Genomic DNA, 13,731 nt, shown 5'->3' on the forward strand with positions numbered 1-13,731 from the left:
AGGGCTGTCTGTGCTCCTCTGGGAATCGAAGAGGTATAACAAATCTGAGTCAATTAACATGCATAAAACCGTCTGCCATACTCCCTTTGGTACCTAACCCTGAAACAGAATCGCCACTTTGCCATCCCTGCTCATCCCGCTGCGTTAAGGCTTAGGGCAACGTGGTTATAGGAGGACCAGTCCTGTCCGCCAGCCTGGGAAGCCGTGTAGAGAAGGTGGGAGGGTCCCCACGTTCCAACCCTCATGGCACCTGAGAGAGTCTTCACTTTGAGAGCAGCTTCCGTTCCCTCTGAGCTTGGAGAAGAAAACAGCAGTGAGAAAATAATTCTTCAAAGATCTTCCAAACATCATGCAACCAGTATTTAAAAAGTAGAATAATTTTAATAAAACTGTTCCTGATTTTAAACGTTTATAAGATAGGAACCCAAGTTCCACCTGACCTAGCCTGACCACCTTTGCTGACAGCTTGGAGCCTGCCTCCCTTCTGTGGCGCTGGAGGCAGTGACAACTACCGTTTACTAGACGTGTTATCTAAAGACAAATTGGCACTGTTACTGAGCACTTTACAAGACTGTCCCATCTCCACCTACCCTTGCAGGAGACCCTTTTATCCCCGCTTACAGAGGCAGCCAGGCTCTGCCACTTATTAGGGTGACTTTATTTAACTTTTCTGCGCCTCCCCTTAACACAGGACAAAAATAATCTCAACCTTGTTGTGAGGAGTAAATGAGTTAAAAATGTACAGTGCTAAGAACACTGCCTGGCAAATAAGCACTATATACGTGTTTATTAAGTTAAAAATTGTGTTGAAACGCCTACTGAGTCTTAACCATGTGATCAACCTCTCTAGAGCACAGATTTTTTTTTAAAGCCCTATGTACTTAGAAATAAGTCAAGAGACTATCCAACTGAAGAGGTGCAGAACACCTGGGAGGGGTGCCGTAGCTGGTCAGGACATATAAATGGATGCGTGGGGCCCCATCACCGAGACCACACTGCACGTTCGAGAGCTGACACCTGGTGTGCCGTTCGGCAGCAGCCTTCCAATTCCCTGCAAGTGGGGAGTGTACTGAAGGCATCTCATACGGTACTTGGTTACAGCTACTGCTTCCTGTCGAGTCAAATGTGGTTTGGATGTATTTTTGCTTCTGCCCTCAGGCAAAGAAGGTGCTAATAACTGCCAACACAGGTATTTATAGCCCACATGAACAAAAGAATGACCCTTGACTAGGCTGGTATTTTGGGGCGCCTACCTGTGGGCAGTGTTTTGGGGCTGGGTTTCCCTGAGCACAGAGTGGTCTGCAGAGCAGACAGGACAGACTCAGTCCTTAGCCCTACAACCAGCACTGCGTGCTCCACTGGCCCACTGAGCTCCTGCAGCTGCTGTAAGTGTGCTTGCTGTTTGAATGAGGAGAGACAGAAGGGTCACACACTATTTAAAAATATATATTTATTAAGATGTGCTTGTTTTTTAGTTCCCAAAGTGGAAGACCATCTTTCGCCTAGCCCACGCAGTGCCGGAGCGCAGACATTACAGTACACAGCAGTGGTTTTCTCTCCCTGGGTCTCTTCTGTGAATTGAAGGGACCCAAATATCTGAGTCCCACCTCACTCTACAGGTGTAATGCTTTGGTTTGTTGCATCTTCAGTCAATACCCACTCCCACCCCCCCACCCTCACCCCCCGGTTTACTCAGTATTTTAAGCAAATGAACCATGTTTGTTATGGGTGAGCAGTAAGTAATAAAAAACATTGTTCAATGCAGTTCTCTGTTCTGCATAAAAGGATCAGGATAATAGGAGGCATTGAGGCCATGAAGAGCTCCCCAGACACCTGGAGCCATGAGCCTGTCCTCCTGCAGGCAGTGCAGACTGATGGGAGCCTCCGTCACAGTCCTGCCTCTCTGCCCTCAGTCTCCTGTCACTTACTCTCTCCCCAAGAAAGGGAAACAGGCCCCAGCGAATGCTGCCATCCATCATGAACAAAATGAAATTTCATTAAAAATTTTGTATTAATGTGCAAAATTGCCAACCAGGAGTTCAGTGGGAAAGTAGGAAAAAACAGTGTGTCAGTGTGATGCACAGAAGAGACCATCTTCACGTGTTCCAAAGGCAGCATGGTGAGAAAAGGAGCCAGCTGGTCTCCTCCCCCCCAAAGGTGGAAGCGGTCAGGACGTCCCATGGAAGCTGCTCCTCTAGGTAAGGCACAAATCCGGAGAACAAAGCGCATCCAGGTTCCTGCCCTTCACCGGAACCCATCTCCCTGTCATGGCGATCTTTGGAAATTTTTAAGTTTTGAGTCAGAAGTCATCATGGGCTCAGCAATCCTGCCCCCAAGTTCAGTTCTCTCCACTCTCCTGCTGGTCACAATGGCCTTCTAAGGCACGACAGGACTAGGCCTGGGCGCATGGGCAGGCTGAGGAGAGGTAGCTGTGACTCTGGGGACCAAGGTGGCTTTAACTGAGTTTCTGGGAGTGGGGAGTGAGGCAAGGAACATCCACCAGAAGGAAAAGGAGGCTTGAGCCTGGAAGTACAATGTCCGGAAGAGGGAGCTCAGCGCTCCGCAGCCCTCAGTGCCTGCGCAGCCCTCGCCAGCTAAACTATGCTGAGGCAGGGGTAGGCTAGGTAGTAGCCCACAGCTGAGCCCAGGACCACGCCAAGGAAGATCCAGGTGTTGTAGGACATTACAGTCAGCATTATGAAGTAGCCAATGACCACCTGAGTGACATGGATTAGAGACTGTCCAAAGTGACACAACCACCATCTAGATAAAAAGGAGAGGCAAGTTAACGTTGGTAACGAGCTGACAGCTAGGAGTTGCCGTCAGGAAGTAGAAGAGCAGCAGAGTTACAGAACCAGCTTATTTATAATTTGCATGCTTAACCCAGGAGAGATTCCTTTTTAAAGAGACGTATCACAAACCACTGATAGGGGTGAAGGGCTTCTTTCTACAAGAGCCTAGGACAATTCTTCTCTACTTAACTCTGAGCTTCCTGGTATCTTAGGCAAAAAGGGAAAATGAGACAGGTAATCTATCATCTCTGATAGAGATAATACAAAGTCATCAGTAAGGCAGATTTTTTTCCCCTGAATCTACTGTGGGAGACAATATTACAGTGGAAGAACGTGGACTTCAGTGATAGATCAAGTCCTAGTTCTGTCTTAGCACAAACTTCTCAACTTAAATTTCCTTATCGGTAAAAATAAGAATTAACTCTTGTAGGACAAGACACCCCTGGAAGGAGCAGGCAGGCTCCATACACATAGCTGGAGTTGGACAGAGGGCAGAACTGGGACCCCAAATGGTTGCCCTATCAGAATGGGAAGGGAAGAAAGGGCAGGAGGGAAGAGGGTGCTGCCCCCCACCAACGTGGATACACTGCTGAGAGCAATTTCTTAGCGTTTGTGTAGGGTCAGCCATAGATCCCATCCTGGGTTTAGAAGCCTCAGTGACCTAAGGGAGCCTAATGAGGTTTAGGGGAGGGCTGGGTAGACACCCCTGTTACTGAGGACCTGAGCTCCCAGGCTGTTCATAGAGGAGCTCTGGCCTGGGCGCTCTAGTGCATCTCACTGTTTACTAACTGAGCCCTTTGACAAGTCCTGGTCCTTCCTTGCGTTAATGCCCTCTGGGCCCAGCCTACCTCTTAAGGTAAATGTGAGGATGTTGCCCATTCCCCATCTCATGTTTGTTACCTGAGGCGGGGTCTGCTGACTGGGGGTGACTCTGAGCTTGAAGAACTCTGGTCTGTCTCGAGCTGCTGGCTGGTGGAGATGGACATATTCATCAGAGCCTGGTGGAGCAGCTTGGCTTTGCCAAACTTGATGCTTTCATACAACACAGCCAGGAGCAGGACCACCAACACCGAAAGGGCCATGCCTGTCAAAGGAATGAGCTGCAGAGACCTGGCCAGGCAGGCACTGCTCCCCTTCCGGCAGCTTCCCAGGGGACCTGTCAGGTGGCAGGGAAGCACCTGCACCCGTTCCCTCTGAACCATCCCATCTACCTCTCTCGCAGCTTCTTCCCCACCCTCTCTGAGCTCCGGGCTTCCTCACTGTCTCCTCTCTTCCCCACCCTCTCTGAGCTCCGGGCTCCTCACTGTCTCCTCCCCCTCCAGCCCTTCCTTGGTAGAGCTGGCCCACCGGAGTGTGGCCTGGGAAAGCCAGGACCGAGGGTGAAGATGAAGAGGCCGTACACCCCCAGCGGCTTCCCCAGCAGGCGGCCCAGATCTGTCAGGCCCGCTTGTTAAGGAAAGAGCGTGGCTAGCAAGGCCCTGTTGACATGTGGACACAGAAAAATCTGAACGGGAGGAGACAGCAACGGAGTCGTCATGTCAGCAAATCCGGATACAGGAGGTGTTTATTTACTCACCTAATTTTTTAAAGTTTCTACAGTGTGTATTACTTTCATAATAATGGGGGGAAAACATTATTTTACCAAAAATGTTAAGTGTTTTCTAGAGCTCTGTAAAATTAACTGCTAATTGCTACTTCTGTTGCACAAGTGGAGGGACACTAAATGGTCCTGCTACAGTATTTTATTGGGCTCCCAGGAGGAAATCATCTGCAAAAGAGGCAGGTTTTAAAAATATAAAGTTACAAGTAATTGCATGCACATGGTATCACTTCAAACAGTGCCAAGGGTATGCAGTGAAAAGTAAGCCTTCCCAGTCTGGTTCCCTCCCTCGAGCAGCCTCTGTTAGCAATACCCTGCCTGAAGAGCCTTCTAGGGATACGCATTTTACAGTGAAATAATACAATAATAAAAAATAATACAAGCATAAACTCTGTGTTTCACATACAACTTTAAACCTACTTTTGCCCTGCCCCGTGTATATAAGCCTGTCTGAATGACAGTGTCCTATTTGTGCATGTTCTTCTGTGTCTAATGTCATCCAGTTGGGTTCTCCTCAGTTCCCATGGACCTACTTCATTTTCTGTGGCTTCATAGCATCTGTGATAGAGTATATTTTCCAAAGATGGCCCCCTTATTGTATCCAAACCCTCATGCCATCAAGTGATGGGTGTCCATGTTCCCTCACCCTTAACCTGGAAAGAAGTTTGTAACTGCCTCCATCAATAAGGGTAGAAGGCTGCTCTGTGACTTCCAAGGCTAGGTCTCAAAAACCCCATGCACTTCCCCCTTGTTTTCCTGGGATACTGATTTGCTCTGGGATCCCAGCCACCTTGCCACAAAGAAGCCCAGGGTATAGGAGCCACCACATACAGGTGCTCAGCTGACACTCCCCTGCACTGGTTCTTGCTACTAACTAGCATCAGTTAGGAGCCTGAGGGAATCTTCAAGGTGACTGCAGTTCCCACCACGGACTACTCATGATTGTTAGACTTTGAGTGAGTATACTTAGCTGAGCCCAGTCAACTCAGAGCCTTGAGAAAGGATGATAAAATGACTGCTGTTGTCTTAAGCCACTAGATTCCTGGAATGGTAACCCATTGTAGGGATGACCATAATTAATTTGATCAGGACCTGCAGTGATGGGCGTTTGGGCCGTTTCTAGTCAATCGTTAAGATTCAGTTATTGAGGCCCTGGCCGGTTGGCTCAGCGGTAGAGCGTCGGCCTGGCGTGCGGGGGACCCGGGTTCGATTACCGGCCAGGGCACATAGGAGAAGCGCCCATTTGCTTCTCCACCCCCCACCCTCCTTCCTCTCTGTCTCTCTCTTCCCCTCCCGCAGCCAAGGCTCCATTGGAGCAAAGATGGCCCGGGCGCCGGGGATGGCTCTGTGGCCTCTGCCCCAGGCGCTAGAGTGGCTTTGGTCGCGGCAGAGCGACGCCCCGGAGGGGCAGAGCATCACCCCTGGTGGGCGTGCCGGGTGGATCCCAGTCGGGCACATGCGGGAGTCTGTCTGACTGTCTCTCCCCATTTCTAGCTGCAGAAAAATACAAAAAAAAAAAAAAAAAAAAAAAGATTCAGTTATTGAGCCTGGCCTGTGGTGGCACAGTGGATGGAGCATCGACCTGAAACCCTGAGGTCGCCAGTTTGAAACCTCAGGCTTGCCTGGTCAGAGCACATGTGGGAGTTGATGCTTCCTGCTCCCCACCCATCTCTCTGCCTTCTTTCTCTCCTCTCTAAATAAAATATTTCTTTAAAAAAAGATTCAGTTATTGAAGCCTTGGCTTCAATATAATCCCAATATGCTAAGGTTGCAGGTTCGACCCTGGATCAGAGCACATACGAGGAACAACCTGTGAATGCAGAGAAAAGTGGAACAACAAATCGTTTCTCTCTCCCTCATTCCCTCTCTCTCTAAAATCAATCAAAATAATAATAAATTTTTTCCACTCCAAAGTGACTTTTTTTATTGATTTTAATTTATTGTGTTTACATAGATTTTAGTGTCGTCCCAGATGCATTCCCCCCTCCCCCGTATTCCACTCAACATCTCCCTTGCTCCCCTCCCCATAGCGCCCTCCCTTAAAAAGATTCAGTTATTTAAGATGACATACAACTCCATCAGGAATTAGTGCCCAACTCTGCCTTTTCAAGCCAAAGAAATACCCTTCTCTTTCTGATTGGTGTCTCCAAGGCTGCAGCAGCTGCTCTGGGTTTCTGAGCTGATGCTGGACAGTGAGCCCTGGATGAGGGGCGCTAGGAGGCACCAGAAGGCCTTTATCCAGTGCTGGCTCTGACGTTTACTCCTTACTCTGTGTGTGACCCTGGCTAAGTCTCTTCCCCTCTGTGGCTTCAGTTCCTCCCCTGTAATAGAGGGGACAGCTGCATCCTGGCCTCTCTCTGGGCCTTTGTAAAGATCAGTGAGACAATGGAGCTCTTTGCAATCTAAAGGACAAATGGAATCATAAATGAAAAGATCCCACTCAATGTTTATGCAGGAGGAGTCAGGCTCATTGAAATGTCCACAGAGCACACCCATCAATAGAACCCCGGTTCCCCATTGCCTGCAGCTAGAAGGCTTTCCAATTCTTACCTGCAGGACTGTGGACACTCCAGAAGTCAAACAGAAGCACCACCTTATCTGAGAAGACGAAATGCATCTGAAAGAGATGGGAGTCTGGATCACAGGTGGCTTTGGCAGTGGAAGCTGTGGTCCCTAATGCTCTCAAGCATCCTCTTCTAAAGACCCAGAAAAATGGAATCACTGGACTTAAGTGCTGGAAGGCACAGTAATAGTCATCAGGGCCAACTGTGGCCAGACCGGCAGGGACTCGCCCAAGGTCCTGCAGTGGGTCAGCAGCAGAGCTACAATAGAGCTGGCCCTCGTCCAGGTAGAAGTGAGGTGTGGGGGGTGTCCATCCTCTCTGGGCCAGCCAGGCCACAGTGCTCTCAGATCAGGCTGAGATGTCCCTTCGGGGCCCTCCATACCCAAAGGAGAAACACTAGACTGAGGAACAACTGCTTCTTCTTCCCAGGGCCATGCCATTCTGCTCCTGTGGTATGTATCATGGAGGGGCCCAGGGGCAGCTGTCCTCAATCTGTACTCCACATCTGTTCACTGGCTCACTAACCAACTGCTGAGCCCAATCCGGTGGCCAGCATTATGGACAAAGATTAATGGCTCTGCGCTCCATGAGCTCACAGCCTTACAGAACCAGTGAAGGTAGCAGCAATGAACATGCCGTGCCTGAGTGCTCTTTCCAAAGAGCACCTGGTCCACCCTCTGTTATTACATTCTCTCATTTCAAACAGTATTCTGCATGAGTGACAGGGACAATTAGGCCCAGCTCACAGAAAGGAGAAATGGGGTGACTAAGGTCAGAAAAGCTATAAGTAATTTGCTGAAGCTATTAAGTTGGCAGAGCTGGGATTCAAACCTGGGTCTAGTTGGAAGTCAAGCACGGTGCATTCTAGCACTGTGCTGCCTGTGCTATGGGATGGGAACTGGATGGCAATTGTAAATGGCTACACCAGGCTTAAGGACTGTGTCTGACAAATGAAAACCAGACAGATCAATTAGGTTCACCCTGTCAGGGAAGGGAAGGCCAGAAGCTTCAGCCTTGCAGACACCGTCATTGTCCATCCTGCTGGGGAGACCCGGGCTGAGTCAGGCCTTTGTCTTCTAAAGCAATGGCCAAATGTTAGAACTCTCAAACTCAGAGCTACAACAATCCTTCCTCAGAGAGGTTTTTCCTTTTCCTTTTTAAATTGAGATATAATTGACATATATTCTTTTCAGGTATACTTAATGATTTGATGTATATATTTTTTGCAAAATAATCACCACAATAAGTTTAAATAATATTCATCACCACACATAGGTACCATTTTTTTTCTTGTGATGATAACTTTTAAGATCTTATTTATTTTCTCAGAGAGTTTTTAGTCCCCTTTTTTCACCCAGGGAACACTGGCAAATATACTCTTCCTTAGAACTCCACTATATAAAACACAGGAATCCTGGTGTAGAGGGGAGAGAGGTCTGAGCTTTGCTGAGACTCAGTGTGAAAAACATCTGATGGGGAAAAGGAATCCCAAGAGGGGAAGGGATTTGTTCAAGAACTTATAACATGGCCCTAGCCAGTTGGCTCAGTGGTAGAGTGTCGGCCTGGCGTGCGGAAGTCCCGGGTTCGATTCCCGGCCAGGGCACACAGGAGAAGCGCCCATCTGCTCCTCCACCCCTCCCCCTCTCTGTCTCTCTCTTCCCCTCCCGCAGCGCAGCCGAGGCTCCATTGGAGCAAAGATGGCCCGGGCGCTAGGGATGGCTCCATGGCCTCTGCTTCAGGCACTAGAGTGGCTCTGGTCGCAACAGAGCGACGCCCCCTGGTGGGCATGCCAGGTGGATACCGGTGGGGCGCATGCAGGAGTCTGTCTGACTGCCTCCCCGTTTCCAACTTCAGAAAAATACAAAAAACAAACAAACAAAAAAAACTTATAACAAGTCTGACCAGGCAGTGGCACAGTGGATAGAGCATCGGACTGGGATGCGAAGGAGTCAGGTTTGAGACCCCGAGGTCACCAGCTTGAGCGCGGGCTCATCTGGTTTGAGCAAAGCTCACCAGCTTGGACCCAAGGTTGCTGGCTCGAGCAAGGGGTTACTTGGTCTGCTGTAGCCCCCCCGGTCAAGGCACATATGAGAAAGCAATCAATGAACAATTAATGTGTCGCAACGAAAGACTAATGATTGATGCTTCTCATCTCTCTCTGTCCCCGTCTATCCCTCTCTCTGACTCTGTCTCTATAAAAAAAAAAAAAAAAGAAGAACTTATAACCTTAGGTCAGTCTTTTAAAAATCAAGTTGAAGAGTTTTAAAATCAAGCTAGCCTTTTATCCTTCTAATATGAAAGTAGTTCAGCGTAATAAGCTGAAACAGTACGAAAAAGAAAATAAAAATACTTTTGAGTTCTATGCGGAGATACCCCTTGTTGAGATTTCAGAGTATCTGTTGACTTGGCAAAGTGTTCAGAAAAGATATGCAAAAACAAACAGGTACAAATAATCCCATGAAACTCCATTTATGCTGGAGTTTGCTATTCAATTTAGCAGAAGCCTGAGCATCATCTCTGCGGTGGGGTCTGCAGAAGCCCCTAGTGTAATCTACAGTGGGGCGTGGAAGAAGGTGTGGCAACACTACCCATTCTCTGAGTTCACTCGATTAAGGAGTTGGCATGACTGGAATGAATGTCCCTAATGGCTAATTAATCAGTGAGGGTCCCTGACTGGGTTCCTTCTATGATCCTTGGGCCTGAGCCAGTGATGGCAGGTGCCACAAACCGCTTATTATAGACCCGAATACCCACAAAACAGTAAAATTAATTCAACCAACAAATATTTACTTTTGTGCTAGGCATACAGATGCCGGAGATATAGCGATGAATGAGACAACTCCTTGGCCCTCATGAAGGGGGGCCTAGCAGCCTCTTAGGGGGAGAAGGAAGTGAACAGTTCATTACAACTGGGTGTGTGCTGTTACCAAGGGGGAGGCACAGGACAGACACCTAACCCAGCCAGGGAGGCAGGTAGCGAGGACATCTGAAGCAGGAAGAGCAGGAGGCAGTCAGGGGAGACAAACAGTCCAGTACGTTCCAAGCTGGAAGTGCCCATCCAACCTCACCTGGGAGTGAAGAGCTTGGGAGGGACAAAGCCTCAACCTACTCTAGCCTTTTCAATGGAGAAAAAGTTTCAAATCATCACCCTCTGACTTGGGGCTGTAGTGTTAAAGAACCTGCGGTCAGATATGCAAGGGGCAGGGCCCTAATCTTGTTTTCCAGTCAGGATGAATCTCAGCTACCAGCAGCGGAGTTTAACTTTTATCTGCAGTTGTGTTCAGAGCCTCTCCCTGGGTAGGAAGGGGCTATGGTGAAGGAGAGAGCCATCAGCGGACTTGCTTTCATCTTCATTTTCTCGTTTGGGAATACTTACATTTGAGGGAAAGCACCCTCATTTATAAACCAAAGAGTTTAGGGGGAGGTTAAGGTTCCTGTCCTGCCTAGGACTGACTGGGGAATTTTTCACAGGCCCTTCTCATTTATTTCCCCTTTTAGAGGACCAGCAGGAGGTGGGGCAGGGCGTTTGTACTGCCTTCCTGTATCTTAAATTCTAAGACATTCTTCATGTAGGAAGAAAATTATGATCCCCCCCCCCCCAAACCAAAGTCTTTTACGCTGTCATCCTCTCCAGCCAAGTAAACTGTACCGAGAAAAATAGTTTATCTGAAACGCTATTTCTCAGCCAAGTGTAGGGAGGATGAAAAGTAGCTGGGTCAGGTTGTTGTCCCTCCCTCTTCCCCAAAATAATCACACCACGAACTTGCCCAGGCTGGGAACCTGCCCGAGAGTGTGCGCGCCCTGTGCCAGGCTGAAGTTCCCTTATTCTGGGAGCCTTCCCGGAGGCTCCCAAAGCACTGCGCCCTGGGCAGGACATCGCGGACCTGCCCCTCTTCACCTACCGCGCACCCACCCGGCGCTCCATGACTGCTCGTTCTGCCGGACTGACACCCAGCAGGAGGGACAAATAAAAAGAAGACCCCAAAGCCACCGCCAGCCCTACCTCTCGCGTCTCCCCAACCCTGTTTTCGCTGTGGACAATGCTTCCAACACATCCCCTTCACCAACTCTCGGCCACGGCGGCGGGCACTTCGGGGTGCCCAGAGCTGCTGCTCGAGGGGGCCCGCCCGTCCGTCGGCCCCTCGTCTCCTTCTCTCCGCGGTGCCCAGACTCACCTCCATGGTGAGCGCCGGGGTCAGATCTGCCCGCTTGGGTCTCCTGATTTCGAGTCTGTCCAGCTGCCGCCGCGATCCCGACCCGGGCCTGGCGGTCACGTGGTCGGGGCGAGGCGGGCGCGCGGGCGGCTGGGAGTTGTGGTTCCCACGGCGCACCCACTGGCCCGATGCGCTCCCGCTGGCCCGCACCCACCGCGAAGCCCCAGGCCCCCACGGGGTGCGCCGCGGGGCCAGACTGGCGAGCACAGCGTGGCTGCCTCCTGCTTTCGTGTGGCCCGTTACTGTTTTGCACTTGGCTTGCTTTCGCAATTATAATAAAGTGTTTATTGCTCCTTGTAATAAATCATGAGAAGTTTAACTTGTGTTGAGTTGAAAACAGAAAAGTTCATCCTATGGAGATAATAGTAACAAACCAGGAGTAAATTTATATTTATTTAGTAACCCTTTGCCAGTCATCCTATGAGGAAAGGGGCTATTCAGAGGAAACTTACCAAAGACAGTACTAGCCTGGAGGTTGTAACCTCAGTTCAAAACCTAAACCAACAAGTGTTGGCAATGGGACCTCAGACAAAAGGTTAACACGGCGGGGAGCTTTCCCCAGAGAGAGAGAGAGAGAGAAACATCGATTTGTTGTCCCACTTTTTTATGAATTCACTGATTGATTTTACATGTGCCCTGACCAGAATGGAACCTGCCACCTAAGCGCCTGGTGACGATGCTCCCACTGGGCTACCCAGCTGGGGCCCAAATGGCTTCACATTTAAGTCTCAGTTTCCTGTTCAGTAAAATAAAAATAACAGAATCTATTTCGGAGGGAGTTTGTAAAACTTAAATGAAGACTTGTTCCTTGAATTCATAGCACACAGGCAGGCCAGGCGGGCGCAGGGCACCTTGAGTCCGGTGGTGTGGGTCATGCTGGAGAGAATCTCTGCGGTGATATCTGTCACCCGATAATAACTGGACTAATACCGCTGACGAACATGAATTAGGAGAGGTCTTGTAATGAAATGTCCAATTCTTTATTAGGTTTTTCTGAAATACTGTCTCTTTCCTGCTCTGGATGAGAATGGAGCAGCTTGTCCATGACTGAGAAAGGAGGGCCTGAAACTGCCTGACTTGGCCTCCATTAATGATGTCTCTCCCTTTGAACCCCTCTAATGACTAGGGGAGAGACAGAAAGCTCCAGAGCCCAGGTCTTGGTGCTCAGTAAGATGTTAAATCTGGTGCTGAAAATTCTTGGCAATTTTTCCAATAAAGTAATTTCTGGTGAAATAAGTAAAAAGGACTTTGTTGAAAATTAAAAAAAAAAAAATCAGCACAGAACTTGGCAGTGAGAGCTTGCTCAAAAATGGTAGCCATTGTCATCATTAAGTAGCAAATATTTTCATTCTGTGAGAGGAAAGCTACCGCAGTATATCAAGCCCCTTTGCTCAGGGTCACACAGCTTCTAAGAATCTCAATTTGAGCCTGACCAGGCAGTGGCACAGTGGATAGAGTGTTCGACTGGGATATGGAGGACCCAGGTTCGAGACCCCGAGGTCAAGCTTGAGCGCGGGCTCATCTGGTTTGCTCAGGCTCACCAGCTTGGACCCAAGGTCGCTGGCTCGAGCAAGGAGTTACTCGGTCTGCTGAAGGCCCACGGTCAAGGCACATATGAGAAAGCAATCAATGAACAACTAAGGTGCCACAACGAAAAACTGAAAATTGATGCTTCTTATCTCTCTCAGTTCCTGTCTGTCTGTCCCTGTCTATCCCTCTTTCTGACTCTGTCTCTGTAAAAAAGAATCTCAATTTGAAAGCTAGTGGGTGTTTCCTGTTAGATTAGCTATTATCAACAAGACAGCAAGACAGGTAACAACAAGTATTGGAGAGGCTGTGGAGAAAAAGGAACCCTCATTTACTGTTGGTGGGAATGTAAAGTAGTACAACCATTATGAAAGAAAGGATGGTGCTTCCTCAAAACATTAAGAATTTCCATATGACCCAGCTAGGAGTAAGAAGACTTGACCTTCATATCAGCAGGCTTCTGTGCACCCCCTAATCCCCTACCTTTGGCTAAAGGGTTTTCAACATAGCTTTATTCATTTGACTGCTTTTGTTGGCTTTGTCACAATCTGATGACCTTCACACTTCCTCATGTGTGTAATGGTTTTAACACTTAGCCCTAAAGTTCTGAAGTGGCCCTGTTCTTTCTAAGCCCCCAGAGACTCCCCTCCTCCTGCTCCCAGGCAGAGAACTGGGTGCCAACCACATACTCCCTGCTTGTGAATCACACTGCAGCCAGCCAAGCCTTGGTCCATGGCAAGAGATTATTTCCGGGTTTTGTATTTTGACAATCTTTGGCCGGCCCTTCTACTCAGAAACAATGAAGAGTGGGCCTTTGTCCCACCCCCTGAGTCTGCAGGCAGGAAATTTGGTGCTGCCTTGGGCGTTGTAGAGAAAGGCAAGGGGCCCTTTAAAATGGGGCACTCTGCTCATTCATGGTCAGTTGGTGGAAGGGAAATCCAAACAGTCATTTCTCTTTCTGAGACGCTCAGTAGAGGAACTTGCGGTCTCGTGAAAAGACCACATGCATGAAGTGTCATTCTTGCAGAATATTTG

At 48.9% G+C, this 13,731-nt stretch overlaps 1 protein-coding gene across 2 annotated transcripts; it reads right to left on the reverse strand.

Moving 5' to 3' along the window:
- Window positions 1–1,434: 1,434 nt before the first annotated feature.
- On the reverse strand, window positions 1,435–11,223 carry SLC31A2 (solute carrier family 31 member 2). 2 transcript variants are annotated; one of them, XM_066256487.1, is made up of 4 exons: window positions 11,131–11,223; window positions 6,943–7,009; window positions 3,693–3,876; window positions 1,435–2,763 (listed from the first exon to the last, which is right to left on the reverse strand). In XM_066256487.1, the coding sequence occupies exons 1-4, from the start codon at window positions 11,134–11,136 to the stop codon at window positions 2,595–2,597; spliced, it is 426 nt and encodes a 141-aa protein (XP_066112584.1). In that variant the 5' UTR covers window positions 11,137–11,223; the 3' UTR covers window positions 1,435–2,594. The 2 variants fall into 2 exon arrangements, with proteins under 2 accessions (XP_066112584.1, XP_066112585.1); XM_066256488.1 differs by lacking the exon at window positions 11,131–11,223 and adding an exon at window positions 10,959–11,103.
- Window positions 11,224–13,731: the final 2,508 nt, after the last annotated feature.

The sequence above is a fragment of the Saccopteryx bilineata genome, chromosome 2 (genome assembly GCF_036850765.1).
Source record: "Saccopteryx bilineata isolate mSacBil1 chromosome 2, mSacBil1_pri_phased_curated, whole genome shotgun sequence".
In the NCBI taxonomy this organism is placed as follows: Eukaryota; Metazoa; Chordata; class Mammalia; order Chiroptera; family Emballonuridae; genus Saccopteryx; species Saccopteryx bilineata.

Excerpts from the sequence above, each read along its gene's own strand:
- SLC31A2 (XM_066256487.1), bottom strand. Across the intron at positions 3,877-6,942 it reads GAGTGTCCACAGTCCTGCAG|GCATGGCCCTTTCGGTGTTG; the intron begins GTAAGAATTGGA and ends TTCCTTTGACAG. Across the intron at positions 2,764-3,692 it reads GTCAGCAGACCCCGCCTCAG|ATGGTGGTTGTGTCACTTTG; the intron begins GTAACAAACATG and ends CTTTTTATCTAG.